The sequence below is a fragment of the Drosophila willistoni genome, unplaced genomic scaffold (genome assembly GCF_018902025.1).
Source record: "Drosophila willistoni isolate 14030-0811.24 unplaced genomic scaffold, UCI_dwil_1.1 Seg171, whole genome shotgun sequence".
Lineage (NCBI taxonomy): Eukaryota > Metazoa > Arthropoda > Insecta > Diptera > Drosophilidae > Drosophila > Drosophila willistoni.
This window is the reverse complement of record NW_025814133.1, coordinates 662,458-685,258: the sequence shown is the minus strand read 5'-3', so window position 1 is coordinate 685,258 and position 22,801 is coordinate 662,458. Positions and strand designations below refer to the sequence as shown.

General features: G+C 36.0%; 1 protein-coding gene across 1 annotated transcript in view; it reads right to left on the bottom strand.

Annotated features, from left to right (window-relative positions):
• Positions 1-14,709: 14,709 nt before the first annotated feature.
• LOC111519616 (hemicentin-2) overlaps positions 14,710-22,801 on the bottom strand; it is a 113,635-nt gene continuing 105,543 nt past the window's right edge. The window contains exons 4-5 of the mRNA XM_023181265.2: positions 14,904-15,072; positions 14,710-14,848 (exon numbers count right to left, since the gene is read on the bottom strand). Coding sequence (XP_023037033.2) covers positions 14,751-14,848; positions 14,904-15,072 — 267 coding nt within the window. The 3' untranslated portion in view covers positions 14,710-14,750. The remainder of the gene's footprint in view (positions 14,849-14,903; positions 15,073-22,801) is intronic.

The following is a 22,801-nucleotide window of genomic DNA, read 5'->3' as shown; positions in this document are numbered from 1 at the left end:
GCAAAAAAGTCACAGCTTAAACTGAAAGCGAGTAGCCTACATTGGATCATCAATGCTCGGTCCCTTTCACGTCTGGAGTATAAAGTCCTCCTATACAACTCCGTACTGAAACCCATCTGGAACTAAGGAGCCGAACTATGGGGAAATGCAAGTACCAGCAATGTCGATATTATACAAAGAGCGCAGTCGAAGATTTTAATATCAATCACGGGGGCCCCGTGGTATATACGAAACGACAACATTCAAAATGATCTAAATATACCTAGCGTAAAATCTGAAATAGGTACTCAACAACTAAAGTATTCTGCGAAACTGGATGCACACCCAAATGTTCTTGCCGATCTCCTTACGCGAACTAATAATAGAACTCATTTTAAAAGAAATGACAGACCAACCCAATAGCAAGTGATTAGGGCCGCCTGAAATATCCCCAGGATTTATCTTAAGTACTAGACTAAGAAAAATAACTCAAACTTGTTGTTAGGCTCTAATTTAAGAGTAGGTTCAACAAATATATATTAAACGTTAAAAAAAAATAATCTAAGAGAGATGGAAAAGAGGACAATTCGACAGACAATACAAACAATTTTAAAATGGGTTTACAAAATGCGTTTGCACAGAACCTGAGTACACATCCAGGAAGACCATTTGGCCCCGGAGAATAAACAGGTTTAACTAGTTTAAGTTCGCTAAGGGGAGAACTTTCATCAATCACTGGATTGAAAATTCAATTTGCCTTTTTTAAATGATAAGGATACGGACTTGCTCGATATTCCGTTGAGGAATAAGTTGTTTTGAAAAAAAACACGCAAACATATCGGCAATTGCCGATTTTTAAATTTAATGTAGGATGAAATTTATCTTCGGGAAGAACTAATGGTTCGATCCTAGACATCAGACATCACAATAAGAAGAATCCAATACAAAAATAAGATCTAACGATTTTCCATTAGAATTTAAAACAGGATTGACTTGGGATAAAGCTAAGCATAGAAGGCCATCAATAAAGTCATGTAACAAAGAGGGCAGCAACATGGTACATTCATCTGTTAGTGACCATGCTAAAGCGGGTAAATTAAAATCACCTACAACTATGAGCATGTCTTGACTGGAAACTAAAGAGGAGACAAACTGAATTGAGTCTAAATGATTTAAATATACCACCATGTCTGACAATGGAGGAATATAGTAACAAGTATTAAAAGCATTAAAAGATTTCAAATTTACTTTAACACCGAAAAACTCAATCTCCTGGGTACGAGAAAATTGAATCATTTTTGATGATAAAGCAGCATCAACAGCTATCAGAACGCCACCGCCTATGCGAGAAATCCGGTCACGTCTGAAAATAGAAAAGTTTGTGGAAAAAACCGATGCATCAGCAATATCAGGTTTTAGCCACGTCTCTGTACAAGCTAGAAAGTTATGCTCAAAAGAAAGACTATCTACATAGAGATTAGGAAGCTAAGATTTCAGTCTTCTCACGTTTTGGTAACCAAGGTGAAGGAACGAAGCTAGTTTTTTGATACACTAGCGTGTCAAGAATAGTTTTAATCGGTCGGCTAATTGGTTGCCGATTTTTCTTTTTTACAGTATATTCCTTAACTATTATATGTTTCGGCCAAAAATTTTCTCGACATATATTGTCGACACACTAATTTTAAAGGACGAAATGTCGTGAATATAAGAAAATTTAAACTTTTCCACCGCAATATTCGAGACGTTAACTTTCTTCCGAATATAGGCATTTACATCATCAGATGTGACAACAGGGTCAAGCCTAGAAACAAATATATGTTTCTTTGGTGGTATGCCAACGAGAGGCCTTGGTCCCGAAGCGTCAGCCGCAGCAGCAACGTTGGACAGTTCACCAACTGCAGCAGTCAACTTGTTTACGGGGCCCTGGATACTTTTAGAACTGGTCCTTTTACGTTTCGGAGACTCATTCATAACCGATAATCTTCTGAACTGAGTCTCCACCGCAGACAACTTCGTTTGTATTTTGTTTAAACCTGCCCTCAAAGTGTCCAAATTATCTCTAGTCCGCCTCATGAATGAGCGCATCTTATTGTCGACCTCCCGGCAAGCATCACATCCATATTTGAAGCCACCACATTTAGCAATAGACTCCTTGACTCTGCCTGTGTAACCTGCACACTTAACGTGAACTGCATTGTCACACAACCAACAAAGAATATAATCATGGGAGTCAACCGCATTAGTGGCAACTATGCAATTATTTTTTGAGCAGACAACCATTTTATCAAAAAGTTACATTTATTTTAAAAAAGGAATAAAAAAAATATAAAAAATAAAAACTGTAAAGGTAAAAAATCTGTGTATAAGAATATACTGACCACTTCTGACACAAGAGTTAATGTGCAGAGTAAGCCTTCACAACTAAAGAAATTAATAAGTAAGAATACACAAAAATAAAAACACGTATCACAGAGTCGCGGGTAGGCAAAAGACGAGAGCGCACATCAAACAAGAATAGGAAAGAGCGGGAGGGCGCGTCAAATTGAACACTTGCAACAACAAAAGAGATAAGCAAAACAACAACACCGCTAATGCAAGTATTGTTGTAAGCTTTGATTTATTTATATTTAAACAAAAACACAAAACAGACTGCAAGAATTCGCAAAATGAAAATAAATTATTATTAAACCGATAATGAGTTTAAAAGTTATAGAAAAGTATTTATTCGCGAGAAAAAAATAAAATTTGATAAGCGCAAAAAAAAAAACGTGCGTCCTCTGCAACGAGTGAAAGTTCCTTTGATTATTATTTCTTCCGTGTGTTGTTGTAACTCTGATTCTCTATTTGCTACAAAAGAATTTAGTGTTGATGCACGAAGTTGTAGCCATTGCAAAACCGATTTTAGAATGGGTCCAAAAGTATACCTTGTCGGTGTGTAATTTTAGTGTCCTTTCGAATTTTCGACATGTTCGACTGAGCAACAATGCTCTGCAGGGTTTTAACTTGGGCAATGACTGTGTCTTAGTAGGTGCTACCTTTGATTTCGCAACGAATAAAGTGACATTGACTCAACTCGGGAGTTCTGATCGAACATAAAGACAGCATCCGTACGCTTTTTCGGATGCTTCAGCAAATCCGTGTATTTCGCATCGATACTTGTTTAATGTGTTCACATATCGTGGTATTTGTAGATTTGATATATCTTTAAAGTCCTGTGAAAGTTCTTTCCATCTTTCCTTAATTTGACCATCGACAGGCTCATCCCAATCTAGGCCCTTGAGTGTCAAGTCTTGCATACGAATTTTGCACCGAACAAAATATAAATTCCAGCAAGTCAAACATTCTTGCTACTACTGAAAGAATTGATAGTTTAGTAAATGGTTCTTGGTGGTCACAAATGTATCGAAAGGTAAAGATGTCACTGCTTGGCATCCAAGTCATTCCCAGAGCTTTGGTAGTGTCTTGATCTTCCACGGCGATAAATACTTCGTCCTCTGAAGTTTTCATAATTTCCTTGCAGTTGCTACTAAATTTTGTAAGATGCAATCCAGCCTGTGCTAAGATGTCTACTGTATAATTTTTAATGTGTTGAAGCTCGGTTACGCTATCAGCTCCGGTTAGCAAGTCATCCATATATAAGTCTTTGCGTAATGTTTTTAGCACCTACAGGATGATCGTGTGCATACAAATCGGCAATATGATGAACACCTCTAATAGCTAAGAAGGGTGCAGCTGACATGCCATATGTCACGGTGTTGAGCTCGTAAGTTTTTAATTCTTCTGATTTTGTTGGTCGCCATACAATGCGCTAAAATCGCCGGTCTCTTGGATCTATGACAAATTGGCGATACATCTTGGCTAAGGCGCCTGTAAGTGCATACCTGTTCAGACGAAATTATAGAAATATTATAAATAGGTCTTGTTGAATTGTGGGGCTCTTTTAATGATTTCTCCGATGATATTTTAGCCGAATCATCAAACACAACTCTAAGTTACGCAGTAAAGCTGTGCGAACGCAACACGCAATGATGAGGTATGTAATAATGCGGTTCGTTCTGGCTTGCAACAGGTTTGAAATCCACATATGCTTGTTTTAGTTGATCGTCGCGATCGAGACGACTTTCTAAGAATTTGAAACGCCGTACTGCGTTGTTGTAAGACAATACTTATTTCTCTGGGGGTTCCTTAAATGGAAGTCGATCTTGAAGTCTTCCATCAGATTTTACACTCGCATTTTTACAAAAATGGGTTTCGCATTCTTGTTCTTCTTTGGTTGCCGGTTACCAACAAACTCACAGTCTTTAATTTACCAAAATCTTTTAACTAGAAGATCAAAATTTTCACTAACTATTCATCAATATTTGGTGTTGCTTAAATATGGCATGTTTTCGCCTAAGCTTGCCCATTAAGGATTGCTGCAAACAGGCCATTCGTGTTTATTCAAATGTGTAACGCTGAGACGAAGGCCTTGTAGCTAGTACTTATTGTTTTTTTGTTTAGGTCTAGTATTTAATACTTTATCTAAAATTGTAAATAAATAAATAAAATGTGTATCTTGTTGGGCTCTTAACATGCGGATCGGCTAGTTTGATATCAACAGGTATGGTCCAATTTAATGTATCTATGTGCTCGTGTGATTACTGACCACAAATTTTTCTAATTGCGGCAAAGTTGGCGGACCAAGTGAATGATTAATGCCTGCAACGTATTGTGGCAAACGCATTGTGTTTAATGCCTTGACTGCTTCCGGTAATGTCGCTGAATTCTTGAGATACGCGAGTCCTATCTAGATTTTGTCGCTTGGCAGTCTTAGCTGTAATAAAATTCAGTTCAAAACATGAATTTAAAAAGCCCGGACGGTGTGTAATTTGCCAGTTATTATCCATTATGTGAATTAATGCTGTAGGAAGCATCCTTTTTTATCAGTGTTTATTAGCAACGAAGTGCTTTGTGAATTAGCTATTGGATTGACAGATTGAATCGATGGTGATAGGTTAATTATTGAGGTGGGGGCAAATTGATGAAATAACATGTGATGAGCTGATTGGCACACTTTGCACCGGAAGAGTGAGGGAATATCCTTGACGCGATGTCCAGTGCGCAGACAGTAAAGACCTGCACTGGACCGTTTGATAGTTTTGAACTTTTGTTGTTGCGATAACTCTCCAAATGATTTACAATTACTATCATAGTGTGCCGTCGAATGGCATTGTAAGTATTGAGAGTTAATATTGAGGAATACCTATGAGGTCGATGGTCGTTTTCCTCCTAGGGAACTATTGTGCTGGCCGAGTTGACCAGTCTGAGGACTTTCTAGGAATTGCCAGCGGCGATGAAGAATTGTGCAGAATTTCTCCCAGGTTGAAAGCTAGTCGAAGCTTTGCTTTTCGTCGTAGAAGCCTTTGGTCTCAGTATCAACCTTCGTAGGAAATATGTGAATCATGATTTTATTCATTATGTCATCAGCTGATCCTAGTGTAAGAAGTGATCCGCGTATAGAGGACGAATTATCGATGGAAATTAGAACGTCGTTGTCGTAGCGAGCTTCTAATCTGACTGTAGTTGTTCGGTGAATTGGAACGACTGCAAGTGCCGGTCCTGATAAACATTCGAGAATATAATTGAACATATCAATTGTTGGTGTGGTTATCGTTGCCAATTAGCTTGAGAAAAGACGCTTTGAATATTTGCCATCGAAACTGGGTAATTTCAGTTTAGGCAATCGTTGACTGTGAACAACTGTAGGAGACATTGAAGAACTCATAAAACTCATATCCGATGCGTTTGCTGTGCTTGTTGAATGAATGAACCTTGACCTTTATGTATATTTCATCCAAATTACTGCGCTCTTTATCAATTATGTGCAAATTTTCAATTAATGTTTGAATATGAGAAGATTGCCGATAATGAGATTCAAGTAGTTAAAATCTGCAGTCTAGTGTATCGGCATCTTTCTGGTCGCAAGCAGCAATGACCCTTTTATGGAAATTTCGATCATGATTTTTAAACTGAGACCGCTGCGATTTAGGATTTGTTAGTTTGTTGTTTTTGCCGATAATGCCTCAATAAACGCCAGCAACACTTCAAAGTAGCAGAACCAACCCAAATGTTGAATAATTATATATGTTTGCAAACTTAATTGTACTTAATGTTCAGTTAACGCAGGCACTTACGCTCGTGTGTTTGTATATGTAAGGAGTGAAAAACGACGAAAATATAACTGTTCGATTTTTTATCATTGTAGATGTGGTAGTTCAGTAATTGTTTGATTGAATACTTGCGGTTTTGTTCCAATGACTTTACTGCAGTATATGGAGAGTTTAAACGTGGTATCCTATGAATTTATGCTGTTGTCTTGCTTTTCTAGATGTTCCAACCGGTGTTTGATGATTGATTGCCTCTTGCAATCCCTTTTCCTTTTTGGAAACTTGTGACGGCTAAAGAAATTATGAAAAAACGAGTCCAACTTGGCTGCAATTGAACAAAAACTTATTTAACAGCAAGTTTCCATCCTGTCACGGTCGCCAAAATGTTGGCCAATTTCTCGGCCAGTTAATAGATAGATCGTTAGTAGATTCGATGCCTCATAGCATCCCTTGCCTTTGTTGTTCCACAATGTAACCGAAAAGATTAGACCACGTTATACAGTTTGTACGTTTATTTGCGTCCGTCGCTTTCTAGTTCTCTTGGTACAGTAAATTCTTAAAAGCTACGAGAAAAGCAATTCATAGTACAATGTAAAGGGAAAGGCGAGAAGAGAGCATTTAGTGACGCTTAATTGAATTCTCTTTGAGCTTGCGATATATAGATAGTTAAGCTATTTAACATAATGGTAAATATTTCAGAATAATTAAATTAATGAGTTTAAATTCAGGAGTTCTCCTCCAACAATGGCCTTCTAGGCTTATCTTAGTTTCAAGTCGATCTTAATTTCAAATCTTATAAATGTACTGGATTTTTCCAATTTTCCTAAAGTTTCTAGGACTTCATCATACACTAAATTTAAAAATCGATCATTACTTGGTTGAAATGAGGTAACTCTAACCCGGTGCTTTCAAAAGACTGACTTTGCCAGCCTTAATGATCACATTATTACTACCGATTGGACTTATCTGTATAACTGCTGTTCGTTTTTTTTTTATGATACTCTGAATTCACTCTTTGATATTTGTGTGCCTCTTGGTAGGCTGGAGCTGCTTAACAAACCTCCCTGGTTCTCTCGGGAGCTATCCAATTTGAAAAATGTGAAGACACGATATTATAAGAAGTTTCAAAAAACACGTCGTTCATCAGCTTATGCTCTGTATACAATCGCTCGTTCAAAATTCATGATGCTTAATACACAATGCTATAAGAATTATCTTCATCGGAGTAACCTTCAGTTTTCTTCTGACCCTAAACAATTTTATAATTTTGTTAATTCTAAAAGTAAAACCTTTGTGCATCCATCTTTTTTGTCTTTTTAAAATGAAAAAGCTAGTACTGATCAGGCAATTGCCGATATGTGTCAAGTTTTTTTTTCAAAACAACTTATTCCTTATCATTTAAAAATGGTTAATGGTTGCATTTTCGATCCAGTGATTGATGACAGTTCTCTTCTTAGTGAACTTAAACTAGGTAAACCTGTTTACTCTCCGGGGCGAGATAGTATTCAGGTTGTACGCAAAGCTTTATCTAAATCCATCTTAAAATTGTTTTAATTATCGTATATTTTTCCTCTGCATAATAATGGCAAAAAGTCCGAAGCCTCTAACTATAGGGGTATTTCAAAATTGTCCGCTATTCCGAAAGCTTTTTAACTCGTTTTCTTCCAATTCCATTCTTGTGACTTTGGATGTACCTCAAGGTAGTAATCTTAGCCTTTTGCTTTTCATCACTATTCATTAACGATCTTTCATAAGTCATTATTAATTCCCGTGTGCTTATGTATGCTGACGATGTCAAGCCTTGTTTCACTTAGCTGATCTTAAATTCTAGAATTTTCAATCCTTATGCCAATCTAATCTATTAAAACTTAGCACTACCAAATGTAAATTAATGACTTGTCATCGTTACTCATCTCAACTGGTCAATCATTAGCTAAACAATAGTCCTTTAGAACGTCTAAATAGTTTGAATGATTTGGGCGTACTTATGGACCGTAGGTTAACTTTTAACACCCATATTTTCATCAAGGTCGCAAATTCCATGAGTGTTTTCGGTTTCATTAAAAAATGGTCAAAAGAATTTAGCGATCTTTATAAAACTAAAGACCTTTTTACTTCGCTTGTCCGTCCTATTTTAGAGTATGGATCTTGCATTTGGTCACCTCAATATGAGTCGCACCAGACTAGACTTGAATCCGTTCAAAAGCTTCTTCCTTACTTAATTAACCGTAGAATTATGCATGGTGATATTTTTATGCAAGCTCATAAATCATTTATGATTTGACTCGCCTGAGTTATTGGCTCAGCTTAATCTCTCGGTACTGTTGGTGAAGATTTCATGGTTAATTTGATTTTGTATATATTGAAATGTCTTTATATTATTTGTTTAAGATTATTGTAACTTCTACTACTTTTGTCTTGTTTTACTGTTATAAGTTAGTTTTTGAAAGTTTGACGAATGCACAATTATCATGGTATTCTTTGTGCTTGCCATGCGTATGAAATTTCGTCATTCTTATCTCTTTCGTGGACTTCTTTCTGGAAATCGAAAAGTGGAAGACCTTTTTTTCTTTACTTCACCGAGATAAGACTTTGCACTTCGTAAGTCCCAACATAAAAACATTAAAAACTTTTTAAATTCGTTTTCTCGTTAATCTGATTGCATTCATCTTTATCATCCTCTTGGATAGTCGTCATTGGACTTCTGCATCATTAATCTTTACGGAATATTCACATTGAATTAATTTCCATTCAAGTTTTGACTCAATTACAAATTTCATTGGGGATAGTAAAGATTTTCACATGCTTTACACTCAAATGCAAAACACTCGTAAGTTTTAACACGTGCTAAGTTTTAAGCACATTGGAGTAAGTAGGGAAGAGTTATGACCCGGGTTTTGAAAAACCTCGAAATTTTTTCTTCAGTTCCGGAAAATTAAAAATGAAGAAGTTTAACATTCAAATATTAACCAAACGCAACTTTTTTCCAAAGAATGTATGTTATTTTGACTTACTCAAAAAATTTTGGAACAGATTTAATTTGGATAACTTTTTTTAGGCCAGATATGACTCACCTTAAGAAATTCACTGAAAATAAGAAAATATGAAAGGAATGTCACACCAATTGTTGTAATTTTATAGTTTATTTATTATGTAGGCCTTCAATGGCAAAAACAATATAAAAAAAAACAAAAGAAAATGGCTTCCAATGGCCATAAATGACAACGATTTTTATTCCTCGTCGTCCATGTCGCTTTCGCAGTTTTTGCAAGTGAAATAACTTGCTTGCATATTAGCGCACTTCGAATTAACATTCCCGATCGAGATCTTCCAGAATATTCTTGGACAAACTGGTCTCAATATGCAAATTTCCTTTTCTTGACAACAACAAAAATGTTGGAATTTGACAATTTTACATAATCCGAGTGCAAAAAAAAATGGGACAAAACTGGGCACCTCAGCTGAGTTATAACCGGGCCTTTATATCTATATTTTTTATAGACACTACATAATCACATAAATTTTTATAAAATCACAAAATATACGGCAAATACAATACTTTGATGCATTGCACTCACCTTTTCACTGTTGATTTCACAAAATTTTGGTACTTTGAAAAAAATGGAAAAAACTTTTTCGCACGATTTTCAACACGATGTTTGGTATTAACGTTGGGGTTTGTCCAAAAACTGCAGAACGTCTAACAAACATGATTTACAGGGCTCAAACTGTCATTCAATACCGCATTTCAAAAATATTTGAGAATGTCACAACTGGGCCTGAGTCACAACTGGGCTACTCAAACTTTCATATAGAGAAACGATCCACATAGTAAAGATCACAATAGATTTCAGTCTCATCAGCAAACTGCGTTTTATTTTTGTTTTCGTTTTATGTTGAGCACTTACGTTGAGCTGTTAGTAAAACAATCTATTGAACGTCAAACAACGACCGAAACGAGCGACGCTCTCACAGAAATACTTATGAAAAGACCGATTGACTGAAAAAGTCAAGGCAAACTGTGTTTTCATATGCACACATACTACATGCTCAAAAGATTTTTTAAATTTTCATGCAGGTTAAAAAAGTCAAAGAATGAGAAGAGCAAACTAAATTTAAAACCAGAGGGCCGGGGCTAACTTTGACCGCGTCAAAGTTTGTATACCCTTGCAAGTTTTTTGTGTAAAAGGTCTAATGTTTGCGAAAGAACATGCTTAGGAAATAACGAAGATATTGATCAAAGTCACTGTTCACCACCGATTGTTCCTATGGAAGCTATATGATATAGTCGCCCGATCTTAATCAAATTTGGCACAGTCATTAATAACATAATATGCTAAACTGAGAAATATAAATTTTTATGACAATTGCTTCAAAAGTAACGAAGTTATTGACAAAAGTCACTGTTTTCGACCGATCGTTCCTATGGGAGCTATATGATATATTCCCCCGATCTTGATCAAATTTGGCACAGTCGTTTACAGGCGTAATTAATTAATTACAGGTGTAATATTAAATTTCACGACAATAGCTAAAAAAATAACGAAGTTATTGCGAAAAGTCACTATTCGTGACTTTGGCATTTGCATGAGAGATATATGATATAGTGGTCCGATCCGGCTAAATCCGAGATATACAACCCCTGCAGTATATACAAGCGTACATGCAAAATTTCAACTCTGTAGCTCTAACGGTCTAGGAGGAGTTTGTGTTGATCCAGACGGACGGACAGACGGACGGCCGGACGGACATGGCTATATGAACTCGTCTCGCCATGCTGATCAAGAATATATATACTTTATATGGTCGGAAATGCTTCCTTCTATGCGTTGCACACGTCTGACCAAAATTAATATACACTTTTTGCAAGGGTATAAAAAAAACTCTAATCGATCGAGTGCAAGCAAAATTATTATATGAACAAAGCAATCGGCTGCTATCGAACTTTTTTCTCAAAGTCTTGTTGAACAACACTTATTTTGAGACCGCTCGAATCTGTCAACAGTTCGTTGCGAGCTATGGTTGAAACTCAGCTCCTAATCGATCTTAAAAGGGACCCTATTATCTTAGACTATCGGTCTCAAATTTTAGAGTCGTATTTCAAACAGGCATCACAAGTTCTAAACAATCTTGAGAAGCTAGATCCAGCAGACGCAAATCGGTTAGAGATGGAAAATCTTTATATCGGAACAATCATATTACGGCACATCAGCGCAAGTAAAAAAGAAAAACCAGAAGAACTTCGTTTCCTAAATTCCTTTGCTTGTCATGGTGGACATCATAATCGTCTTCCATCCGTCGAAAAACATAAATTCGACGGCAAATATGGGGAATTCAAAAAATTTACTTTACTTCATCCACAAGTTTGTACATGAGTCAACTCATTTTTCAATGTAGACAAATTTAACTCTATAATAAGATTTTTATCTATCAAGCAGAAGGAACTTCTATACATCATCGATCGCAACAATTCATTCTTAACAGACGAATGGAATATGGAGTTTATCATGACTAAATCAATATCTCTAGATTTGTCAAGTTGGGCTATTCCCAAAGAAATCGAGTTAGCCGACCCGAAAAGGTACATTTATTGCTAAGCGTAAAGGACATTTTTGATCCACTTATGAAGGGTGAAATTAGCTTAGGAGTTGTTCTTCCTCATCTAGTGGAAACTGCATTGGGGGGTTAGATTTAATTAACTCAACACAACACTTGTAATTTAACGCAACAGCAAAATCTTAACGTATTATTAGAAAGTTTTTGGAAAATGGATAAAATACATGGAATTCAAAATAAAGACATTTCGTTAAGCTGAGAAGAACAAACATGTGAAACTCATTTTCAGGTGCATACAAAATTCCCCAATTCAGGGCGCAAACAGGTTCGGTTGCCGTTCAAGGAATCGCGGAAACCCGCTCTCCTGTGCAAAAATACGTGAATATCTTAAATTGAATCACATGGAGGCAGTTTCGTATTTGACGCTTCGTCTAAATCATCATCAAATGAATCATTAAATGATATACTCAAGGTTGATTCTACTATACAACAAAATCTTATAATAACATTAGGTACTCTTGTTTCGTTTATACCGCCATGCCGTTTCAGCTGACAAAAATGTTCAGCAACAAAAATGTTCAGATGAATATAATCTTCTGCCAACAGAAGATCATATATTATTTCGATTTGATCTTCCAATAACTGTACTACCGACAAAGCGAAAAATAATATCGGCCATGGCCAGACTCTATGGTCTACTAGGATTATTAGCGCCAGTAGTAGTACGCCACAAAATCCTGATCCAAGTCTTGTAAACCGGGCGCTTAGACTGGGATGACCCGTTGCCAGAGATTTCACAGACTAGATGGCAACAACTTGAAGCTGATTTATCTAATCTTGCCATGATTCGCGTTAATCGATTTGTTAATACATCGCCAAAAAATTAGTGTGAAATTCATGGGCTTTCGGATGCCTTAAATAGAGCTTATGGATATTGCTTATACGCAAAGGTATTGGACGACGGAACATATGTAACTTCATTGGTCATTTTGTGATTGGTAGTTCCGCCCACCCAATTACAAAGTGTACCTTGCTTAGAGCTTTGTGCTTCCATTCTTCTATGCCAAACATCGACTAAAATCAAACACAAAATCAATTTTCTTGTCTGCAAAACATATTTTTGGACAGATTCAACTGTCGATCTTCACTGAATTAAAATGCACCCATCAACTCTAAAATGCTTTACTGCCAATCGCGTATCAACCTTACAAACTTGTGGCTGCGCAGCCCGCGATTGGATGCAGACATTTTGGTTTCATGGACCAAAGTTCTTAGCACTTGGTAGATGCATTACATTAGCCAAAATCTGAAAGACAGAAAAATTTGGAGCAAAAAGAGTTAGTTAGTGTTAGCATACGTTCTACGAGTCTTCAACCGAGTTCCTCTTAACCAAAACAAATACGATAAATGCTACAAACAGCATTTCAGTAGAAGAGTTTAAATTGGCTTTTTTGGAAGAGATTACCATTCAGAGCGATGCGTTTTGTTAAAGAAATAAAAAACAGGACGAAGTCTGAAGCCGAAGCTTCAAAAATTAAATCTATTTATGTAAAGTTTATTATAATGATTTTGTTTATTCTCATTAGTATTATGAATGATTCTGAGTGGTTAGGTTATAGTACACTTGTTATGTAAAAGACAACTAAGAACGACTTTGATATAGCTTCGCGAAGACTTTCGACTGACAACTGACGACTGCAACTGACAACTTTCAACTCTAAACTGCAACTGACTACTGACGACTCTCGCTCCAATTCGCTCTCTCTGTGTTCTTGTAAACGCTCTCTAAATTGCCAGGGACAGGCATAACCGTTCAGATCTGGACAACGCCTCTTCACATTTATATCAAACGAACAGATAGGTACTCAAAATATTCGACATATCCATGTTAGAGGCCGTCATATCATGGCTCACATACCAAGGACTCATCATTTCATTTATAGATACATTGAAGATCGTCACGTGCAAATCCTTCACGGTTCTAATTGTGGATCGTAAATCCTCGTGAATTGGTCAGAAAAGTTGTTAGTTTTTGCAAACATTGCTATCATTACAAACCAGTATTAACGCGACAAATCATGGTCATTTTTGATATGCGAAGTGGATCTATGTACTTCGTAACGTATTCGAAGCAAAGTTACCTATAAAACATATTTTGCCATATTTGTTTGCTTTTACTCAAAAGCTATTCATACAGAACTAATAATTTTATTCTTTGTTTGAAGCGATTCCACGTGGCATACCCAAAAGGATTTATTGCGAGAATGCCACCACATTTGTCGGAGCATGTTCGCAACTTGAAAGCTTCAAACCGCAATTTTGTTTAGAACTCAATGCGAAAAATCTGGAGTATTTTGCGAGCGATTCCTGAACCGTCAGTGAATGATTCAAAACTTTCTGTTACATGACTCATGAAGAGCTTCTAACTCATGAAACCGACCTTTAACTTGACTTATTTTTAGAAATCGAAGAGGAAAATACATTATTTTCTTTGGAGTGGAGCCAAATGCTATTGAGCATTGGAGTTTTTGTACCATCTGTAATTGCGCAGATCAAACAGGTACCAGACGGAGTAGACATAATTTTATGCCTTTAGCTATTCCTTACTAACTATTTCTTGCATAAACCTGGGTCCTCTGCTCTGCTTACAACATTCTATTCCGTGTAATCTGCTCAGAGTCTTTAATTACTATGCTTAAAATATCCATCCTCTCCTATTAAGCTTATAGATAGCTATATTATGATTTGTTTGACTGTTTTTTTTAATGTGTTTTTGCCCACATGATTCATGACGTGCGTTATACGACTGCACTCCTCGGTCGGTCGTGTGGAAAGTGGACAGCTATCTGCTTGGGCTCGCGCGGTCTGGTGTTGTAATGGCAACTTGAACGTACTGCGCATTGTATCGTCAACGTCCGCTAGAGATTGTTAAAATGTAGTGTTTCAAATATAGACAGTGAAATAATTCGAAACATGCTTATGCATTATTTAATATTTTTTAGTTATTTTATAAAAATTATTTACAAGATTTGATCGATATTTTTAAAATATATTTTAGTTGTAACATTATTAAATGAGTATATGTTTAAAAGTAACAGCTAAAATTAACATATGAAATGTAAAACCCGCTAACGTTGGCGCTTTTTGAACAGCGGCAGTATGATCTCCTAAACAAAAAAAATAATATTATTTATTTTCCTGGAGCTTTAGAAAATCATTTACCATTTAAAATGTGAACGGCAACAGACTTAGAATTCGCATTTGACGGGGAACAGGAATATATTCCAGAATCTGATATTTGGGCTCGTTGTATTAGCAAATACGATGTGGTTATATCTCCTTTTTCGGTTATCACCGAAACTCCTCCACGCGGTGAATCATAGTTAATTTCCTGCAAAAATATAAAAGACAAGAATAGGGTTGTTAAATTTTGACATTTGCATGAGTTTTAAGCATACTTATATTAGAGAAAACCAATGTAACAACTTGAACTGAATTAGTTTTTATACCCCGTAGATGGCAATCATAAATTGCCCAGATGATTTACCGTTTCCGAACGCAAAACTATACATATTTTTGATCAGCGTGAAAAACCTAGTCTATTATGTACATAAATGTATGTATGTTCATATAGACCCTTGTCTCTCTGTGTGTATTAACTTCACGCTCTCAATTAGAAATAATTGTTCCTTATTTACATCAAATTTAGCATTTCATCGGATTGGACCAAAATGACATATAAATTAATAAGATGGTGTGCATTTTTATTTGTTCTGAATAAAGAAGTTCATGGAACGAACAAATTCGAGCGATTTGATTTAAAAACTTAAACGATCTCCTAAGTACACAAGTAATAAAGTTGGTTAAAATGTTATCGCGCATTGGTCACGTGTATTTGTCGTTAATCTAGTGGATGTAGATCAGGGGTAGGCACAAAGAGAGCCAGATCAAACTGTCAATGTATGCGTGCGCTTGCTTGTGTACGTAAGCTGCTTTACACTGCGCGAATCGTATGTGAAGAAACGAATAAAAAAATTAAACTGCAAGTGAAACTGCGGAATTTTCCCACAACCCTTTTTTACCGAATCGCCTTAAAAAACAAAGTACAGTCATGAGTCTTGGATTCCTTTTACCTTAATGTCATAAAAATGAATGCATATTTTGTATCGGCTATTATATGTATATATTTTTCATACTATACATATATGTGCATACATGTATATCTTACATTTATATTACATTATGCATGTTCGCTTATATTATAATATACTTTTTACCCTATAGGGACACAATATAAATAATGGCAAAATATTTTTAAAGTTGCCATGTACGAAAGTGAAGCATTAATTTTTCTGCGTGTAGCTGCGTAACAAAGCGACATAGTACTGCTTTCGTCAAAAGTCTGTGCGACACTAGCTGTTTTTTTACGCTTTGAACTTGTACTTCGTGCTCACATCGGCATGCACACAGACGGCCACACGAGCAATTGCCGAGCAAAAGTGCCCGCACGGGCTATGGGCGCCTACCTCTGATGTAGATGTTTGAGAATATGTTTGGAGTATTTAAACAAAATGCACACTGGTCCAAATTTCATATTTTGCGTCATAAATTAGAAAAATATGTTGAAATATTGTCTTATTTTAATAAAGTACATATTCTTAAAGAGCATACTTCAAACGTTAAGTTAAGTTTAGTCTTTTTCGGGGAAAAAAGCTAACATTTTACCAAATGCTGTACTTGTGCAATTAAAAAATCCTTTTTTGCAATGGAAAATATTAAACAAGGTATGTACCTACAATATACAATATATGTAAATACTAAAAAAGCTTTTGTTTGTGTACTAGTATGTTAATAGCTAATTTTGTGTATTGTTTTGCTTTGTCTGCTTTGTCTGTATGTATGTTTTAATATGTGTTAGTATTGGTAAAAACAAAAACCTTCTTTACCCTTCAGTACCAAAAGTCGCCGGGGACAAAATCGCTTCAAATTCCGAGCCACTGACGTCTCACACTTGGGCCTCTGCTCGGATAGCGTTGCAAAAATACGTTTTTTCATGATCGCGTTTGGCAAAAATTATATATGCATCGCCTTATACCTGCAGGTATAAGGAAGAAGAAGAGCGCATGCGTATTGGCCTGTAGCTTCTTTGTATTTAAATGATAACATTGCGTAATGCTGTTTTGCAAATACTACCTGTTTACATATACATATGCCTTTCTACAATGATAAATTGCTAATTACCTGCTTTGGAAAAAATGACAAGACAGATAAATGTTATTTAAGTTGATGAAAAGTTTGTCCTATTTGTGGGTTGGTCGTTTTTATTTCCGTTTACCTAATTGGATGTAAATATTAAGTTGTTTACCTAATTAATACAAAAAGGGTAATACCGATTTTTCGTTCTAACTAGTTAATTTAAAAAATATAACATAAAGAGCTACTTATTCCTCTCGTTTGCGACAGTTTATTTTTAACTTCATAAGTGTAAACACCTTAAATCAGGACTGAATAGTATTTGTCAATATAATAATAATATAATTTGTCAATCTTTTGACTGAATTGTATCCGCAAAAAAAAAAACTTACCCCAGCGGTACATAGGCTTTTGGCTCACGGAAAGGATTTAATGGAATATCAGTGTTTACCACTTGGAGAGCTATCCGAAGAAGCACAGGAATGTAAAAACAAGGACTACAAAAGGTTCAGATACACTAATACATTAAAAACTTCTCGTGTTAGACAAAATGAAGACCTTTTTAACATGCTAGCAGCCTCTTCGGACCCACTTATTGCATCACTGAGACACGTGCGATCACGAAAGGATTTGGAAAATAGCAACTATAGTCCCAAAATGTTGAGTTTATTAGATACTGATGTAAATATTGAAAATTATTTTGAAGGAAATCAGCCATCAATAGCCAATTTTCAAAATTAACCTAAAAAAAAATTTAAAAATTTTTTTTTTTTTTGTAATTATGTTAAAAAATCAAATTAAAACATTAAAAAATGTTACATAGTCGTCTAAAACAATGAAAAATTCCATTTGTGATTGAAAAAAACCGGGTTTCGATCCATTTTTAAAGGAAAAACATGCTTGGAAATATTTTCTGACTTCGACCTTGAATATTACAGCACCACGAACACCCAGCACTTTTGACAAACATTCATTTTGAAGCTTTATCATATGCTTTCTAAATTTTTGAAATCGCTTTATTGGTTCAGACGCTATGATTTTTGCAATGCTAAATGCCAGAAGGCCCCACTGTGCGTCGGCAGAAAAAAATTGTGCCAGCGTATTTCATGCTGAGTTTAGCCGACGGCACCCAAACGATCAAATATCGTCATCAAAATCCGATCAGCTGTCGAAAAGCAACAAAGTTTGTTATTTCTCATTTAAAAAACAAAATTGGACAAGAAGTAAAGTAACAAAGAATACATTATGTTCTTCACTTTGTACTTCTGTGCATTGTTGTTATTGTTTTCTCCCATTTCTACACGCGGAGCTTTGTATTCTTTATTTTTTTGTGCAGTTGCGATTGATTTTCGTAAGGGCAGAAGCTAGCTCAAATTTTTGCATACAATTTTGAGTCATTTTTTTCTAATTCAGTGAATACAACAATTAAGGTAAGTGTTATTAAAATGTTATGCACTTTTCATTCCCTAATAGATTTTGTTTTTTTCAGGTGCTGGGACATGCAATGCTAAATGTCGCCACAAATTTATGATTTAATATATAGCCATTTAATAAAACTGAATTTTTTTTTAAGATATGGTACAAACTTAACCCAACAGCATTTGTTTGGTTTTTTGAAAAATATGTATACTAACGACTGTATAACATATTATTTATCTGACAACAATACTTGAATTATATACCTTGATCTTCATTTAATAAATTCTACATAAATCGCAAGCAACGAGTCAAGTCTTCTTGTTGTTAGCTCTTTTTTTTTTAGTATATGCAACGGTACTTTCCATTGCTAGTATTGAAATCTGATTGAAATTGGAGTGATGCGGTCAGTAAGCTTTTTTCAAATTAATGTTGGAATTCAAAGTTGTTACGTAAATGGATGTCAGCTTAAATGTTCCAGATTTAAGTCTTTAGCATTTTGAAGTTCAATATATTGTTTCAAATCCGGGCATAACTAATCATATTATTCGTGTGATATCTACTTGATTTAAATTTTGTTATGTGTTTCAGTCAATCAGTCATTCTTTTTTTAATCAATTCGTTTTATTTGATTTTTTATTTGCTATCTAACATGCACACCAGCCTGCAGGCAGTTTTCATTCACCATTAACAGCAACAACCAGCAGCAGCAAAAGCAGCAGCCAGACAACATCAAACAAAAACAAAACAAAACAAAAGAGACGCACCAACCCTGGAAGAAGCGTTAGAGTTCTATCCCAATGATGGACCGCGTCTACTCACAATAGCTGCCGGGCTCGCCGGGAGAAACCTACAGAAAAGAAGACAAAACGAGGAGGCCAGGTACGTAAGCTACTCCAGCAGAAGGAACTGCAGTAGACTTACTGGGCACCTCAAAAACGGAAAAAGACCGGCAACGCTACATAGAGCGTATAAATGAACTTAACGCTGAATTTCGCCAAAGAAGAACGCGAGAGGGCCGCAAAAATGCGCAAGCCTTAACTTGCATTTATTTAATAAATATAAATCTAAACTTCTACCAGCATGTTGAAGCACGAAAGTGCAACTTGCGAATTAGTACCTTATGATAGGCTTTTATACTAACAATGTGGTTTGAGAATTTTTTAAATATTTTTTTATATAATAAAATGTATAACTAAAATGTGTGCCAACCACATCCACTAATAAACATTTTTGCCTCTGGCGCTATGCACATAAGCATAGCTGCATAAAGAAAAAGCTTGTTTAAAAAAATTTGAGTAAAAAAGAGAAAGAAAATTTTTTTTTCAAAATGATCATATAAAATATATATAGTAATATATACGCCACTCCATTAACCCACACGACTTAATTTCCCACTCCATTCACCCCGTTTTAGTCTACAAAACAGCGGATGTTTACTGCAACCGAGACTAAACTAAAATTCATATAAATAGATCTATCCGACAAAATCTAGCAAGCGTGAGAACGCTTAGTAGGCCAAAATCAATTAATGAAGGTCCCTATATGAAAAGCTCCCACTACTAACATAAAAAAGCTCTGTAAACCGAACTTTAAACGAATCTGCATTCTGAAGACGCTTTGTTTCAAGAAAGATCAATACGTTCTCGAGTCTCAATTATCCATTTTTATACCCTTGTAAAAAAGGCATATTAATTTTGGTCAGAAGTGTGTCATAAAAATTTATATTTCTTAGTTTAACATAGCTATTAATGACTGTGCTAAATTTGATCAAGATCGGGTGACTTTATCTTATAGCTCCCATAGTAACAATCAGTGGTAAACAGAGACTTTGTTCAAACACTTCGTTATTTGCGAAGCTAAGATGGTAGGCCGTTCTTTCGCAAACATTGGACTTTTTAGATAAAACGTTTTTCTTCTTTTGAGGCTTTACGTGGGGAAAAAGTAGCAAAAAACTTACAAGGGTGTACAAAGTTAGCCCCGGCCCTCTGGTTTTTAATTAATAAAAGAAGTGGATTTATAATTGGCTCAGTCGGTAGGATAAAACGAAATATTTGAATATTTGAATTTGAATCTAAGGTTGCCTAATAAACAAGACTTTTTGTCATGATTTTAGCGGACGTTGACGATACTATGCGCAGTACGTTCAAGTGGCCCCTACGACACCACATCATTAAATAAGTAAATGTGCGAAACTTGTCTCAAGCCACCGACAAAGATATCAAATTTCAGGTTGGCCCGTGATCGAGACTGTTTGGGCTAATAACAAGTAAAAGAGCTGTGGCAACTGTAAAGCCCAAGGCCTTCGAAAAAAAGGAGCTGTAAGCAATTAAAGTCCAAAGACCCGGAAACGCTGGTAACGTTTTGACATTGAGCACGTTCATAGCGAGTTCATATTTTACAACTCTACCCGAGGAGGTATCAAAGATGTTATTATCAAAAGATTACCAGGTGATTCTACAGTGTCCAATTGAATACAAGTAGACCAAAGAGAGGGTCAATATAAAAACAGCTCCACAGAGAAATCCAAAACAATCAAAGTAATTCAGGTAATTCAAATTACATTCAAACCAAAATAATTAAGGGTAAAATAGGCAAAACCACCCATACAATAATTAAAATCATCCCAATCCCCAAACTAACCAACAGTCTAAAAGTTTTAATCAGGGCAGATCAACCTCAGAATCAAAACCCTGTGGTAAATCAACCTACTAAAAAGCAATAAGAAAGTATCAGTCTCGGATCAGGCAGCACGGACAGAACAAGTGGATCAAACAGAACAACCGAATACGTCCAATCAAATCCCAAAGTCCAACTTAAAATCAACAACATCCCTTTAAAATGCTTTACATATTAAAGGCTCTTTAATATATACAAGGTGGCGCAAAAGAAGTCATCCGGGCCAAAAGAAGTCACCCGATGTTGTTTGGCCCTATTATATCATTATTTAACTATAAATTTAACAAACTTACAAAACACTTGCATATTGTCATTCATCGAAGTCGGTCGTGTTTTTTTTGCGCTCTCGCTTAATTTTTGTCTTTCTTTCTTTCGTGAAGCTAATTTATAATATTCAATTTAAATTCATTGCCTTACTAAGTCTTAATAAATCGCTATACTCATCGCGAAGTTTGCGTTAAATTTACAAACATTTATATAAATTTATTATCAAAACTTTAACAAACGCAAATATAATTTTGTTGTTGCGCTGCTTAGTTTTTGATTTCGTTCTATTTTTTGCTCCCACCCGCGCTCTCAATTTACAGTTCATGGTTTGTTTTTGTTTGTGTGGTGTTGGTGCTCTCTATTCTTTTGTTTCTCTTTTGATCGCGCTCGCGGCCGTTAACTTCGCGCTGGTGACAAGTTTTTGTTGTTGTGTGTTTTATTACAGATAAGTTCAAATATTCTCTCTTTTTGTTTTCTCTTTCTAATTTGCATATTGCAGTTAGCTTTTGCCTTGCTTTGTATACGTCTCTCTTAACATATACATTTTTCCCATTTTATTTACATATTCATTTATAATTTGTTTTTGAATAAATCAATTATTTAATAATGTCTATCTGTTGCAAATATAATTGCAATAATCCCAGCAAGACCAGTGAAGACTTTCTTTACTGTTGGCTGTGTGACAATGTAATGCACTTTAAATGTGCTGGTTACACAGTCAAGGTGCGGGATAGTATTGCACAGGGTGGCGGCCTTAAATGGAGCTGTGATTCGTGTCGTGGCTTGGAGCTCGAGATGCGAAGATTTATGAAACGGACTGGGGATGCATTTAAAACCCTGTCAGCTGGCGTTCATAAGCTCCAAGAGGAGCTTTTGGCGATGGAGCTTCAATTCAGAAGTTCTAAACTTTTGATTGAATCTCCGACGCGAAAGAGGGCCAGGTTTCAGGGCGCGTCCCTCAGTCCGTCGGCACATTCGTCTCTACCAGTTCCGGCTTTCGACATTGACCCTATGTCACCAAATGCACAGCAGCTGATATCGTTTAGGAGTCCGGCTTTGGCAGGTGTGGAGTCTCTTCCCATTTCCCCTGGAGACGGTATCCCACCTACTAACACGATATCAGTTGTAGTTTCCGAACCGTCCGGGCAAACATCCGTTTCCAGGAATATTGCCAATAAAGTAGTTACAAGAGGAGCTAGTAAAGTGCTGGCTTCTTCAGCTGCTGCTGCGTCTGCTGTAGCCGCTACTGCTGTGCCTAGTACTCCTAGTTCCCTTGTTGTAGTTCCACCCAAAAAGCAAATTTTTATTTCGAGGCTTGACCCAATACTACTTCTGAAGAAGTCAAAGCCTCCATCCAGGGCAAAGTTCAAGCACCAAACATTGCTGTGGAAAAGTTCCGTTTTTCATATACTCGGGACATTTCGTCCTTTAAAATAGGTGTCTCCCCAGATCTTTTTGGCCAAATATGTCATAAAGATTTTTGGCCGGAACGCCTTGTTGTAAAAGAGTATACAATAAAAAAGAAGAATCGGCCTCCGACTAGCTTGCTACCTGCCTCTGTGAAT